This window comes from Oryzias latipes, chromosome 3 (genome assembly GCF_002234675.1).
Source record: "Oryzias latipes chromosome 3, ASM223467v1".
Classification (NCBI taxonomy): domain Eukaryota; kingdom Metazoa; phylum Chordata; class Actinopteri; order Beloniformes; family Adrianichthyidae; genus Oryzias; species Oryzias latipes.
The window spans coordinates 16038305-16054239 of record NC_019861.2 but is presented as its reverse complement, the minus strand read 5'-3'; the positions used below and the strand labels follow the sequence as shown (position 1 = coordinate 16054239).

The 15935-nt window shown below is 39.1% G+C and overlaps 1 protein-coding gene across 4 annotated transcripts in view; it reads left to right on the top strand.

Moving 5' to 3' along the window:
- The window catches only part of pcdh17 (protocadherin 17), a 58050-nt gene that overhangs the window by 20378 nt on the left and 21737 nt on the right, over positions 1-15935 (top strand). For 2 of the 4 annotated variants that reach the window (XM_020713010.2, XM_011490451.3), the window contains exons 3-4: positions 1255-1313; positions 1702-1871. In XM_020713010.2, coding sequence (XP_020568669.1) covers positions 1255-1313; positions 1702-1871 — 229 coding nt within the window. Of the gene's footprint in view, positions 1-1254; positions 1314-1698; positions 1872-15935 lie in introns of all 4 variants that reach the window. The other 2 variants (XM_020713007.2, XM_004067076.4) reach the window with 1 other exon arrangement.

The following is a 15935-nucleotide window of genomic DNA, read 5'->3' as shown; positions in this document are numbered from 1 at the left end:
GGTGGCCTGTCTGACCTTCACGCACCCCTTTTTCAAACTGAGCTACCGCAGTGCATGGATGACATTGAAATACTCTGTTGGCTGTGAGTCAAGCTGTGCATGTGAAAAACCCTGGCACAAGGAGACATTACTCACTAAACATGACATTTTACCATTATGAATTCAAGACAGCGAGTTGTGCACAACGTTGGGTAATTATGTGTGTTGCAGTGAGGAAAAGAACGGTTGCTGCATGAAAGCAGTTCTCTGTTTAAGTCATTTCTTCCCTCATTGCTTTATCTACATGAAATCCGCATTGTCTGTATTCCAGTCATAATTTGAACTAAAGAAAACAGCTTAAATGTAGTATTATTTTTCTTTTATAGATAGAAAAAAACCCACGACATACATGTCGCAGAAACACCTGAAGTTTTTTCGTACTAATGGGCTTGTGTTTCAGAAATTTGCCAACGAGCGCACTTAGATCTATGTGACCTTTTAACTGCCTTAACATGATTAAAACCCCTGATGCACTCTACATTGATATAATTACCAAGAGAATGAGACAGACTGAGAGAAAGATAGAGTGCTTCATTGCCAATGTGATTGATCCAGTTTGTAAGGCGGGGCTGCGCACAGTGCTGACCGTTCAGTGTTTGCATGCTCCCCCATAGGGGTTCATACCAGTTTTCCATTATTCTTCCATACACTGTTACTGTTTGGTAATAATGCTTTGTGAGTCCATGTTTGTACAAGCATTTGTTTGCAAGGTTTTTTTGCCCCTATTGATCTAAATGGAATGAAGACCCCAGCGTAGGATTGGGTACCCCTTGGCGAATAAACATAATACAGTTCAATAGCTACAAGCTGCAGTTCTTTAAAATACAATTACAATGTGTCAAAATGGAAAAAAATAAAAAAGTTAGACATTCGGGAAGTCAGCGGGGTCTAAAAGTAACAAGAATTAAATTGAAATTTCACTTTTAGTCTGGTTATCAAGAGTCTTACAAAAGAACCATTTGTTTTGTTTTTTCTCAGAACTGTTTTATGAATCATCAGATCTTTTCTGTCTTGTGTTTAATTCAGTAGCACACTTTTTAACAGCAGACCAGCCTCACTATTGTTACTGAAATGACAGCTTAAACTTTCCTTCTAACTTTTATACCCCTCATCTGTAATTTTCTCTCTATAATTAGTCATATTTTGTCAGGATTGAGTGTTTTACATTCATTTTCTGCAGAGCTTACTACATATTTTCTTCTGTCTTCTTCACAGACGGACAATTTCCCCACCGAGCCTAATTACATGGGCAGCAGACAGCAGTTTGTTCAAAGGTAAGAGTTGGAATCTATAGGCACCCACTGAATCTCAGATTTTGATTTCTTAATATCCCCAGCACAGTATGCTAATAACAGTAGCTGTGCTGATTGTTTGCACACTTAATAAGGTTCAAAGCTTCACAAGAAGACAGAAAATGTATTAAATGCAACTTAGAAAATGGTGTACTTCCTCACCATGGCAAAAAGTGAGGCTGCAGAACTTTGCACTTTGTGGCATTTTTTTCTTAATGATTTTCTTCCTTGTTTTTTCATTTAACTATGTCTATCACAGTTACTACAGTTCTACCAAAGCTTGTGAAAACATTATATTGTCATCGATCCACTACTGCACACTAACAAGTTTGTATCTTTTTTATTTTGTGTGGTTTGATTTTTCTAGTAGTTCCACATTCAAAGACCCGGAGCGAGCGAGTCTTAGAGACAGCGGTCATGGGGACAGTGACCAGGCTGACAGTGACCAGGACACCAACAAAGGCTCATGCTGTGATATGTCTGCAAAGGAAGCCCTCAAGCTGAAGGCTGTGGGTGTGAAACCACCACCTCTGGAGCAAGGTGAGCTCTCACAGGGAAATTTAAGTGGATCTGAAATGAAAGAGGGAGCGTTCTTTTCTTCTTGTGTTTGTGTATAAATGATGGCATTGTCTGACTTGCCTGAACCAACCCCTGCGTTCTGAACTTATTGAGCTACTTTTTTCCCACTACTTTGTTCTTTGCACTTTTTTTATCATTTAAAGTGCATGTGTTGGAGGGTGTGAGTGTGTGTGCATTCGGTTCGCGTGCTCGGTTTATCAAAGCAGACAAGGCCATTGTGTTTTTATAAGCCCAACCACTTCAGCCTCTCCATTTAGTCCCCCTTCCCACAGCAACCGTTTCTGAAACTTTGATAATGGAACATGGAAAATGACTTAGTGAGCGGCAGATGATGTAGCTCGGTAGTGAGGTGATTAAATATGAATAATTATTCTAAGCGCTGTGGGTCGGGCAGATTACACATGACATGTGTAGAACAATAACTCCCCAGATATGAGGTGTTGCAGTCACCCCCAGCCACTTCACGTGATTAGCACAGGGTCAGGGGAGGCAATAGACTGACGATTATACATTAAGTAGATTTAGGTAGAAGTAATGGGATAGGAGATACATTTCTCATTGCTGCTTCAACAACAGATGCGCTTTGGTCTGTGTCATTACCTGCTTAACAAAACAGTTATTGCCACAGAAGCATAAACGTACTGACATAGCCAGACTAAATCGTATAAATTTCTCTGACAGAATCAAAAAGAATAATCTTGTATACTGAGCATGGATTCCCTTTAATGGTGCTATTAATCCATGGAGCAGAAGGCCTGTTTTACTCCTCTGCGGAAGGACAATGACAATTTGTGCAACATTCTGCGCAGCAATATGCATGTCTGACTAGATAACAGTTTTTGTTTTCCATTTTCATTGGTTTTTTAGGATGGGTGGAGAAAAAAAAAACACACATGTTGGCAAGAGAAATTGGCCAATTAAAAAGCTCCATATGTTTCTCATTTTGAAAATGTTCTAATTTAATTGTCCATGAGAGACCAAAAGGATCGCGTTTACACACACAGGGCACACGACAAAAGGACGTACGAGTGGTAGGGCATGTTGAATGTTTGTTGGTGCCCCCATTCATTCACGTCTCCGCATGTGGTCCTGAAGCAGCACACGGTGAAAGGCCACGAATGCCCTTTAAGGTTTTTTTTTTTTTTTTTACTGCCCTGCTCTTATGACTTTCATTCCACTTCTCCATCTCTCCTTGTTTGGAGAAATTGACTGATGCAAGATTAGACAGTTAACCGACTGCAGCTGGCTGTGTTTAGCCAATAACATAGGGGGCTTAGCTAAGCTGTGGGGGAGGGCAGAGGCAGGAGGGCAAGACACAGTGCAAGAACGGCGATGAAGAGTGAAGGGTGGCAATCATCATTCTGGCAGTGTTCCAGTGCATCTTTATTAACTAGTAGAAATACAAGTTGAATGCACAAAAGAGTTTTACATAAGGAAGAAAAAGACACAATCGCTGTAATGTCTGTAGCTGGTTTTATATCCTGTGGATCATGATGGACTGTAAGATAAGGCCTTTTTCAACAGAAATACCAGTTTTTCGTTTGCTGTTCCGTCAGGTGCAGGTGCTAAAAGCTTTATGTGACCAATTAACAAAGCATGATAAAAAATTTAAAAAGGGCAAACCGATGAAATTACCTGTTGAAGATGGTGTGTTTTAAGACCCACTCCAATAAAAAATGTGTTTTTGGTGTTTTGAACATGTTCTTTTTCTCCTTATGAAAAATATATATAAAGAAAATTAATGGCGGCTTTGGTGCAGAGGTAGATCGGCCAACGTCTATTCAGAAGATCGCATGTTCCCGTCCTGCCCGTCCCGTCCGAGCTGGCATCTGCCTCAAAACTCACTTCACATAAACAGTCTGGCCCACAACTTTGAGGCCAATTTCTAATAAACTACTGCCGCTTTGCAGAAACTACTGTATGTCCAAGAAGACAACACAGTTTTTAGAATTTTGCCTAAAAACAGCATAAGAATAATTAAAAGACCACTGGGAACAGTTATACAATAGATCAAAAGATAATCGGAGTAGGACTCTGGATTCTGCCCAGAATGAATGGTTCTTGATAGAATATAGCCATTTGAGTACACTTGTATAGACTGCACACTGTAAATGGAAAGACAGTCTATTATTGGATGGGGAAAAAAAGAAGTTTGTTGTTGTTCACTGGTCATTGTCCCTTGGGTTGTTTTCCTACAGGCTTATTTTCTTCACATCTCAGCACTTAGCATCTATTTCATAGGTCTTTCCCTATTACCCACCCGCCCCTTCCCCCATGTTCCTTCCTTCATCCAATCTTAAGTCCTCTGTTTCCCTCTAAGTGTAGCCTTTGCAATTACTGTGGAGCTCTCTTTGCTTTCCTGCCAGAACACTGCAGCCTTTTTCCTTTCAGTGCCTCTGTATAAACAGAGCAGCAAGTGCATAGAGCATGTACTTAAAGTCCTGATCACTCCCTGATCCTGTTTAGGTTCCAAGCATTCAGAGGGATATATTATTCCCTTTTTTCACAAGTTGACACAAGTACTAAGGACTTTTTTGGAATGCGATTTGATGAAAGCATCATAAATAGACGGAAGCACAGGTCAGTGCTTCATTTTTGTTTTTCTTAATGTCTCTCCTTTGCTCCACTTTGTTTTTTTGTTTTTTCTTAATAGGCTCTGGGTGGGTAAACTTACTCCATTATAGAATCCCTGCTTTCTTTTCAGTATACTACCCATAATCTGGATGGGCCAGCCCTGCTCATCAGTCTCAGATTGATTAATTGGTTTCACCAAATTGGTAGCAATCAATAAATTAGGCTTAAGTACATCAAACCCATTTTTTTGTCAGTTTTAAGCAGCGATTAACTGATGCCTCAGTGCGCCTGCAGCAGACTTTAATACAGTCCTGTCTGGCTCTGTTGGAGTGGCTGGCAGCACGTCGCCTGCCTCTGTGGAGAAGACTGCTAAAGCTGCTATCATGAGCAGACAGGCAGCAGGGGTGGAAGGAGATGCAACCCTGATACGACCGTCCAAGCAAATGAGTAGGAAGAAAGAGACGCTGGAGTAAAAATATGGAGTGGGGGACAGACACCGCTTGACAGTACCACCTGACCAATCTCAATTAGCTGGAGCTGGATTAAGATATTCAAACCGCATCTTGTCCTGTTTTAGAAAAGGAGGGATGAGCGAGAGAGGGGGGAGGATAATGTGAAACTTCAAGGACAATGTGGATATGAAGAAGAGGCCACAGGAGATTTATTCCTTTCAAAGTAGAAGACAATGAGAATGACTTTACTCTGAAGTTTATAGCTTCCAGATAAAAAAAAAAATAAATCCATCCGAGTGTTTTCATGCAGCTCATGAGCTTCTTCAATTATTCTTGGATTATTATTTGCACACATGCAACACACCTTAACAATTATGCAAAAAGAGGCTGTCATGTTTAGTAGATAAGAGAAAATAAATGATGCTGGCATCATACACTATTGAGTCATTACTGACAAAACTGTTATGCAGCAATGCCTGTCCTCTGTGGGAATAAGAAGTTTATAGTAAAGTGAATGGAACTAGAATTAGGGTTACATAATGAATATGCAGTTTTAAAGACACAGTTTTTTAAAATCATCTATTAAGCTGTCAGGTTAGCTCTTTGTGAGAAGGATGAAAGGAATCCTTGCGAGAACCGAAATGTTTCATTGATGTCCCTATTTGTTGAGCAGAACCTATTTTTTTACATTTTACCTGCATTTTTATTCTGAATGGTTTTAAAGTTGCTAAAAATCCAATCTTTTCTGTTGATAGTTTGTTACTTTTGTATTTTATACCTGTTATATTTGTTGTAAGACTTGGCATCAATAATAGATTCCCTTTTGTTGGAAGTCTAAGTCTTTGTTTTTTTTTAAGGATTTCTACTGACTGCGTTTCAGTCTATCTAATTAATGTGTTATTATGCAAATGTGATGTCATTTTATCAGTCTAAGCCTATAGGAAGGGCAATACTTTACATTTAACCATGACTATAATCATGAAGTAAATCAAGTTTTTATCAGTGTCTATTTGTTTTTTTTTTGTAGGTCTTTCATTCCTGATTGCTCAAGCAAACAAAATATTCAGAATCTATTCATCTCAAATTTTAACCCATCATCCCTTGTGGCAGTCTTAATCTTAAAATGGCAGCATTACAGTGGAGTTTTCAAAGAGTTTTTTTTTTATCCTCACAATTTAGACTTTTCTTTGTTCTTTTAATTTGGCACAATTAATGTTAAAGCAAGGGCGAACCTTTGATTAAAGTAAAAGAAAAGAGGTGGAAAAATTGCAATTGCAAGATTAATTGACTGGTCAGGAGTCAGAATAGATGCCCTTTTCACACTTGTAGCCATAGCAACCTCTATCCTGCTCACTCCAGCCTTCAATAAACCTTTATCAGGCTCTTTGAAAAGGGCATTCCATTCAACATTATTCATATTTCATGGCCAGATGAAATACAGACATGTTTTTCAGTCAGTTGGGGCATGCGTGTTACATCTTAAGTTTAATGGCCTCTAAACTTGTTTCAAGTTTCAAGACCTGAGATTTTTTTGTTACTGCTTGATACAAATAGTTCACTGCAGACACTACATATGACTGGAAGATTTTAGTAATGCATGCATATGAAACTAGTTTATATTTGGAATCTTTCTAATGGTCTAATTGATTTTTGCCTAAAGAGGTCTGTGTGTGTGTATAACATTAGCATCTTAAGAGCTACATTAGCTCATAAATCAGTGATCTAAGGAGTTACTTTGTTTCTTTCTAATCATATTCACTTGTTGTTGTGTGTGAGTCGTGTTTAATGATAAAAGTTTTAGTTGGAGAAAGAAAGGCAGGATGAGAGGGAAAGGAGAGGGGGAAGAAAACGGCTCCAACACGGCACAAAAAATAAAAATAAATATATAAATCTAAAATGGAGGAACAAAGCAGCACAAAATCTGGCTGCTGAATGACAGGCTGCTTGAAGACACGTCTTTTGAAACATTTCCAGCGGGCTTTGAAGCCAAAGTGAAGAAGTGATAGAGCCGTGGCACTGCCAGAATGGAACTCAGTCATATCTTGTGGACAGCTAGAAAGCTGACTTTTTGACATTTATTCATTGCATAAAGACTTGAAAAGCAACAGTTGCTGCTGCTGCTGTGAGGGTCTGGTAACTGATGGCACAGTGACATTTGATGGGGCTGGTCCTGTCTCTTATTACCTTTTAATATCTCCATATCTTTTATCACTTTGCACGTAATGTGTGACATGCATACACATCTTTCATAGTTTCTACTCACTGTTCGTTTTAATACAATATTGTGTAGATAATCATGACTGTCTGCCTATTTGTTGAACCTCCAATGATTTCTTATTGAGAAACTGACATTAAAAATGTGTCAACATGCTTTAATCTATTGAGTTGATAAGAAAAAAAAAGGAAAATACTGTTGGGTGGCACTTTCTGTTGCAGGGTTGTGTTACTGAAAGGTACTTCACACAGTGGTGAATTGCTCTGAAGGGAAAGGACAAAAAGCCGCTGAGAGACAGACTTCATCTGACAAAGCTGCAATTACTCAGTTTACAAGCATTACTCTGAGCAGGTAACATATGGAGGAGTCATGGTTTCATGTGATGGCATCACATCCGTCTGTTTCAACATGATTAATTTAGGCCATCAGTGGCTGTTTACGCCAGTTGCCCTAATGGAGATACGCAGGCGCATCATTTCAGAGGACTGTCTGTAACTTGCATGGCTCTCTGTTTGAACCTCCTCTTTGCTTGTGTGCATCTTTTATCAGCTATTTAGTGGACAAATGGGGGATTATTATTCTAATATCTTCAAATATAGCACCTTTTTTTTTCAGTTTAAATATTCCACTGAAGCATCTATCGATAAACCATTGTGGCTTTGAGGAAAACAGAAAGCGAGGTCCTTCTCAAGGTGTGTGTGTGTGCCAGTCAGCAGGGAGGATTTGTCTCAGAAATGCCCATTTTTTTCTCACCCCTCATCTCCTCAGCCTGTCCCTGACCGGGCCGATACTCTGATTCATGGGGGCATCACCAGCTTACTTTCCTGGTGGGGGAAATAAAAACCATCACCAATCTGGAGTTCTACAGGATACATCAGTCAAAGTCAAATAAGATTTGTGAGTGTTATTGTACTCACACACATGTGCCAGATTGCGCGCATCTCACCCCATTCTTAAAGGATGTGGCAGTATCGCAAAGCAGTGAGGCGATTTGCAGCTAAGCTAGTGGAATCCTTTGGAAAGCCTAAAATCTTATGGGGTGAAGGGAGGGGAACTATCACAGTATGAGGATTGCTTCTGTCTCATTACGGAAGATTTAAAGGGATTATTCAATTTTCTTTACCGCACAAAGTTTTGGATGAAATTCCATTGTTATGATTTTAGTTGAGAAGTGAATCGTCCAGTCCTGTGCCCTTCTTCCTGCTAGTGAGGGGTATGGGATTCAGGGCTAAGCAGGCAGCTATAGGGTGTTATTCCACCTCTTAACCCTGGCCTGGATGGTGGATCACCTCCTGATCCCCATTTAGCAAGTGTAGCACCACAAAAGACTGACGAGGATCTTTGACTTTTACCACTTGGGCTGTAAATCTCTGACATCATCCCCTCACCCTGGTTGCCAAGGTGAATAATTATTAGGTACTTATAGAAGCAGTAAGTATAAAGTTTTCTGATTTAAATTTAGGTGTCAGGAAAATTCTCAGCATTTCTTCTGATTCAACTTTTTTGCCCACTATTCCACTTTTCTATGTTTTTAATAAGACTTGTTGAATCTAAAAGTTTTACAGATGCCTGATTATGTATAAGGAACAAATTGAATAGATTTTTAAAAGTAAAAGATCAAAATAAAAACCTTAGAGGTGACACTATTTGTTGACATTTTAGATCTGAAACTGTGGCTTCCAGCATGGCTGTATATTTACAGGGCACTGCGACATCACAAACCTGCAGCGGTCCAATTATCCAGCCTTTACCTCTTTATATGCACCCAGCTTCATATCACTCTTCAGTCACTGCCCCTTAGACCTTGTTAACACAAAGCTCTAACACTGATTATCAAGCAAGCCACAGCTAAATGAAAGAGGGGGGTGATATATAGTGGCTCAGTGCCCCCCCCCTTACCTTTTCTTTTTTTAAATTTGATTCTCTATGGAGAGTTTTTTGACAGGGGTGCAAAAACAAGATGATGCAGTTTTTTTTTCTGTTGTGTTTGAACCCTTTTTGTCAGATTTCTTTCAAATTTCAAATGAAAAAAAAAAAAAGGAAAATGGTTCTTTAACAAACATTCAGTCAAAGCCTTGCCTTGATGGTTTTGACGCTCCCATTGGAGGCCTCAACCTGTGAACAGATTTGAATGTCTTTGTTTTGGGCCCTCATTTTTATGGAGCTCAGACAGTGAAGCGTGGTGGTTTGATTAGTTTGCATATTCCATGTTTACAGTTTATACAGTACATGCACTCTTTTGTGCTTGATGTAAACACACTTGTAACCTACTTTGTCATCAACAACGGCTGACATCACTGTACTGAGTTGAGTCAAAAATAACAGCAGCACAAAGTCAGCCATAGTTGTTTTATGCACATGCGTGTTCCCTGCTCTGAGGAGCAGCAGGAGAGACAAACCAGTGCACTTATCAGCTCCATCATAATGACAGACATGTTTCTGCTCCCAGTTGTTCTCTTTGTAATCACATGATCAACAGCCTTGTAGATGTAGGGTCTGTACCGCAAATAAAATTAACATTGTGTAGCTGAGCCCCTCGGCAGTGCACCCAACGCTTTTATCAATTTATTTTGTTATTTCATTTTATTCCCAGGCATTAACTCCTGTCATAAAACTCGGTTGCTTTTGTGAATCCAGCCCGAACAATTACGATGTTATCGCGACATGTGATGCAGAGATTGTATTAAAGATAGACGCTCTGGCAGTTAGTTTAGAGTGGAGATACTGTGCTGCAGTTTTTCAGACCATGAGTGGTACGCAATGAGCCTTAACTGAAACCAAACAACAAAAAAGCTTAATGGACAAGGCGAACCCAGACTTTCCAGCTCTCTATCCATATCAAGTTTCTGTGGCAGATACAGAATGAATGACCGCATTGACACCTGAAAGCCTGAGTCTGACTTGTTGGGGATGAGATTAAAAACAGTTTTTATTTGTTTTCATTCCTGCCAAGACAAAGTAATTGATATCCATTAGATTTTTTAATTTGCTTGTAGTCAAGGGGTGAGCAAAGGAGCAGTCAATGCATTTGTCAGTTTGTTGTCACAGGACCTCTCGAGGAGTGTGTGTTGCAGAGCGGCAGCAGCAGAACTGTTCCAGAGTCTGCTCTCAGTGGGTGAAACATGTTGTCCTGCACAGCGGTAGGGAGGATACTACGGAGCAGATTATAATAATGATACAGAACATCGTCACTCCCTGGATCAGAGCCACTCCACAACCATCTGTCCTCTGTCCGTGGACAGCCGGGCATTTGTGCATTTGTGTGTATCGGATATAACTCTAGAAATTAAACCTTTCTATTTGCATACACTTTGATAGCCTCTTTTTTTCCACCTCCTATTTTTTTTCAGCCATACACTTCATCAACTATGTATCAATTGCCAGAGTTGTTTAAATGTGATTGAAACGTGGTGGATTATGCCGAGTTACAACACGTGCTTCAAAAGAGGGATCTACTTATCCACAGTTCAAACATTACAATAACATAGGAAACGATAGCATGGAACTTCATTAAAAACCTTTCGGTAGTTTTACAACTTCTGTTTACAATTGACAGCTTTGTAGTCTGTCAGAATTGTAACCAGCATCAATTCTTTCAGGTAATTCCTAATGGTTTGGTCATGCAGATAAGGATAATGAGGATTCAGTAGTATTGCTTAAACTTAAGTCTAAAGCTATGTTCATAGCAGGCATGTGCCCCACAATAAAAAATGAGCTAAATGCACCTTCTTGAACATGCGTTTAGCCCATGGTGTTTACATTGGACTGTCACTACCCGATACTAGCACATGTACCTACAGTTGGAAGAGGTTCAGTGCGAAAGTGGTGCAAATCTTGCTCCAAGCTTTTTCTTTCACTGTTCCTTTCCAATTTATGAAAGACTTGGAGTAATAACATTTCAGCCAAGCACAAACTGCAATTATTTATTTCTCTTCCATGATTATTTTATAAATGGTTGCCACTTCCATGAATTAAGAACATTTAGATAGACTTGTTATTGAAACTGGCCGTGTGGATGCATGTTGACGATGGCGGTAGGAATATAGATTTAGAGTTAAAAATCTCACGTTGCAGTGAAAAAACAAAGCAAACGTCTGTCTGTTTTAGCTTAACAGATTCTCTTAACTTTTATTAGAAAATGTTTGATCTTAATTTCAAATTATTTTGTTTGTGACAAAATACTACCCAGTGTATTTTGAAGCCACATTTGTTGGGGTAAAATATACAGATTCAGCCCCTGTGACTTGTTTTCATTGTGTTCTCTGAGATCTGACTCACTCTCATTGACAGTAAAGTGGTCGGCACTGGGACTTTATTTTTCCTGGAATGTCACAGCAAGAATCAACTCACTTGAGTTACTGATTATATTATTCTTTGACTTTCCATCTTGCAACAAAACAGTTGCGAACGGGTGGCATGCAGAAATCCGGTTTTCTTCACAGTGTTTCTCTTTCTTCTTGCTCAACGCTCTCCACAGCCGACAAACCCATTACACTGAATAGTGATTTACTCATTTGCAGTACCAAAATTGCTTGTTTGAGTTTGGAAACTGACTGATTGCGTCTTAACTTTTTAGTAACTTTAGCTCAGTGGTGGCACTTGGCATCAGACTACTATAGATCACAGACACATATGACTTTATTGTGGGGTTCATTCAGTGTGTGTACTCTTCCGGGATTCAGACCTCAGAGGTTCATTTCAACCTATATTAAACAGAACTACACTGTTTTGAATTATATATTCTTTTATTCTCCTTTTTGTGAGGAGATTGTTAAATGTATGTGTCTGTGTGGGTTTTTCTTTGGCTCCGCAGCTTTTCTTCCACATCCAAAAGGCATGTTTGTTGAACTGGTGATGCTAAGGTGATGACTGTATGAGTGTGAGTGAATATTACCCCTTACAAAAATTGGCAGCCAGTTCAGGATGTCCCCTGTGTCTCATACGATGACAGGTGGGATAAGCTCCAGAAACTCCTGCAGTCCTGAGTGGAATATGAGAAATAATCATCTTCTTGATGAATGTATATTAATTATATTAACAGCGATGAGTTGGATCTGCGTAAGCAGTCGGTTCCAAAGTGGGGAAATTGAAATAAATTATTTTGCTGTATGACATAAAAAAAACATCCCACACGGTCAACTGCAGTCTTTGAAATATAAGCAAAGGGTCCTTCTGTCTGAGCAGTTTTCATGGCTGATGCAAGTGAATATTTCTGATGCCCTGCAGCATTGTTTTTCCATGTTTCACTGCATCAGAAACCAGAGAGACAAATGGCCCCGGCCTGTCCGAGGCATCAGGATTTCTTCTCTGTTCAACCATAACTAGTAATGTCCTCTCATCCACTGCCTGCAGTGCTGTAGATAATGGAGTAGTTGAAGAGGAGGAAAAGCTAAAACAAAAAAAGAAGAGGGTTGTGGTTTCAACATGGTGGCTGATAGAATGATCGGTAAAAAAAAAGGGAAAAATAAAGTGGTAGAAGTGGGGGTTTATAACCAGCAATAGAGAGGATTTGACAATAGAAAAATCGGAACAAAGGATGGGGATGAGGAAAAGAAAGCTGATGGATGTACGGAGGGATGGATGAACGAAGATAGGCAGGGCAGCAGGCGGACTCCATGGGAGATTGGTTTAAGTAGCATGGTGCCTGGCACCCAACAGTCGCCAAGTCGCCAGTTCAAATCCCAAAGAAAAACCTGTCAAGGTTAACATGCACCTCTAATACAGGCATGAGCCATGTCTCACTCTGGGGTGTATTGATAAAATAGTCATTTGTGTCAACTGCTGCATACATTTGTCATAAATATATAAATATGTTTTTCAGTATAAGCCCTTTCTGGTTTTTGTCTTGATTGCATGCTTTTTTTTTAAAACAGAACCCTTTTACATGTGTGACATTGAAGCAGTCTCATACTAACAAAAATTGATGGCATAAACATATAAGTATATGTGAGCATGTGAGAATGGCGACTGGCAGTGTTTTTCCCAGATAACCTCAGTTTGTTACTTTTTGATCCTGCTAAATTAAGATAACAGGCTTGGTTAATTAAACTGTCACATGGCAATACCTTGAGGAATTGCAACGCCAACACAGCTTTAATTGGGTGGCTGCAATTGTCCCTTCATTCCCTCCCCTCTGCAAGAAGCGGCCGCACAGAGGAAGAAAAAAAAAAAGCAACTGAAGTGTATCATGATGAAGAGAGCAGCAATCGCAACATATCTGATTTTTCAATGTAGGAAAATCACTGTGCACCACCCAATCTACACATAATTGAAGCCACTTAATACATTTCCTTATAAGTTATGCTTGCAGTTACACCATGACAGGGTCAACACCAAATCAGACTTAACGTGATTTTTTCCCCACTGCCTTAATTTGCATTAATAAGAGTTGTTCAGTTTTCTGTACATTGCACTTTTTTGTGACTGTAAATTAGTTACACGGGGTCCACAAAGCCCAGTGGACAATGTCGGCAAGCTCAAGATGCATCTGTAATTACCAGCGGCTAATTAACAGCTGACCTCACCATCCCACCTCAAACCGCAACAAAGATCTATTATGGAGATTTGGGGGGCTTGTGGTGTTAACAATTAAGTGTGATAGATTTTTTTTTTCAGATTCAGCTTTATGTTCAGATATTCCTTATTCTGAACATTGTGGAGCAGACAAACAATGAGACTTATGTTTGTATGCTCTACAAACTGCAGTATTGTGCACCATTTTTTCCTGAATTGTCTTAATCTGTTCATTGTATCATTGCTTGAGCATCGTGACGTTAAAGGTGACACCATGCGATGGCTGGTATTAACTGAAAGGTATCTAATATAGTGCTCGAGAATAAATACCCTTGAGGCTATTAAGGGATCTCAGCGGCAATTTGAGGTTGTTGTTGTTGGAAGATGTTCCTGGACAGCATAATTCCCATGCTGTTGTGGTGTTTTGAAAGCAGTTGTCCATCTGTCACTGAAGGTGATCAAAATCTGCCTTGATTAACAAGGAGGAAATCTGAGTAATGGTCCCCTGTGCTGCCTCTTATCCCCTCCCAAGTAAGGATCAAAGCGGATGAAGTTTTGAGCTCAGGGATTATCTGGTTCCCTCGATTGTGATAATGCTTCTCTGGATGATCATGCGAACAAGAGTGGGTCTGAGTGTGCTCATGACTTAGGTTTTGCGCTTACATGTGTTGGTGCTCAAAAGAGAAAAGGCTGACAATAGCAAAGTGAGACAATGAATTAGCACAGGAGGTTCAATGGAAAAAAACACTCTTGCTGTAGCCGTACCCAGGCAACCACGGCAGAATTAATAGCAATTTAGACAAAAGGCAATTTCCACAATCTACTTTCTTCATCTTTAAAATTCATCCAATTTGAATGATCGAACAGATGTTTTCAAAACTACAAAAAATTAGGAAAAATCCAAATAATTTGCCAACTTTAGACTAATTTTCTTTTCTTCTGAAACATCCTTTACAGAGGAATTAGTAAAGTTTACTATGAAATGTCTAACTGATCCATTTTTTAGTATCACAAAATTGTAGCATTAACGTATTAAATTCCCCATCATTTAAGCATTACTAAATCATTACAACTGTAGAATTACTTTTACTTTGTAATGGCACATAAATGAGGCAGAAATGAAAACGTCTGACTTTTGAAACTGCATTAAAGGAAAAACTTTTAACTGTATTAGAATAGGTGCTGGCTTTAATAGCATTTGGAAAAAGTGCAATGCTGAACATGAAACTGGTGCATATTGAAAAGGGGTTAAAAAGATGTATATGAAAATGTGGCTTTACTACAGAATTCTCTTAGATGAGTTCAAGCAATGAGTAGTGGTGTGGTACTGTCAAACAAACAAACAAACAAACAAAAAAGACAGATGTTAACTTAATGGTCACTTTTGAGCAAAGAAAACACAAATTTGTGTGTAATTTAATAACTTGATGGTAGCAGCTTCCCCTCAATTTTCATGAATTTTCACTTTGGCCTCCTCAAAATATTTTGCTGTTCAATTTTGCCATATCTTATTTTTTTAAACAGAACTTGCCAAAATTGAATACATTTTATGCATTTTTTGTGGAACATTGTTGCAACAAGTGGACCGTATACAAAAATACAACAGTGTATTAAATTATACACTTACTTTTTTTCCAAATAGACTTACTAGATTTACACTTTGGAATACAAAATGTAAACTTCTGGCTAAAGGAGTTTTGAGAGTATATCCTTAATGAACAGAATACTTTGAGCATTCCTCTGTTAAAAATGAAGATGTTAGAGGGTTTGTTGGGAGTATGGCTGCAACATTGAAATGATTATTCTAATCTGGACTGTAACTTGACCTTTCTGCAACCTCCTGTTACTTCTTTCTTGAGTCATTCCTTGGTGGAATTGCTGCTTTGCACAGGACCATTTTCCTGCTCAATAACCTACTTCTAGTTCAATTTCAACTCTTGGCCAGATCAAAACTTTACTCTTGGCAAGCTTTGATATGATGCTGAATTTGCAGTTGAATTAGTGAGTGAAGCTGCTGAGTCCTCGAGGAAGCAAAGTAAGCTCAAAGCAGGACATTTTTACCACACTTTATGCTTGATATGAGGCTCTGCTCCTGAAAAGGAGATCTGTGACTTCTGCCAAAAGTCTTTTTCTTTGGCTCCAACAAAGAATTATTTTATTTTTTCAAACTGCGTCATGTAATAAAAGTGGTCTTTGTTCTAATTTGCAGTGACATACTTTTTAGTGATGTTATCCCTACTGTATACCCAGCAGCTTAACAGCTACAGGATT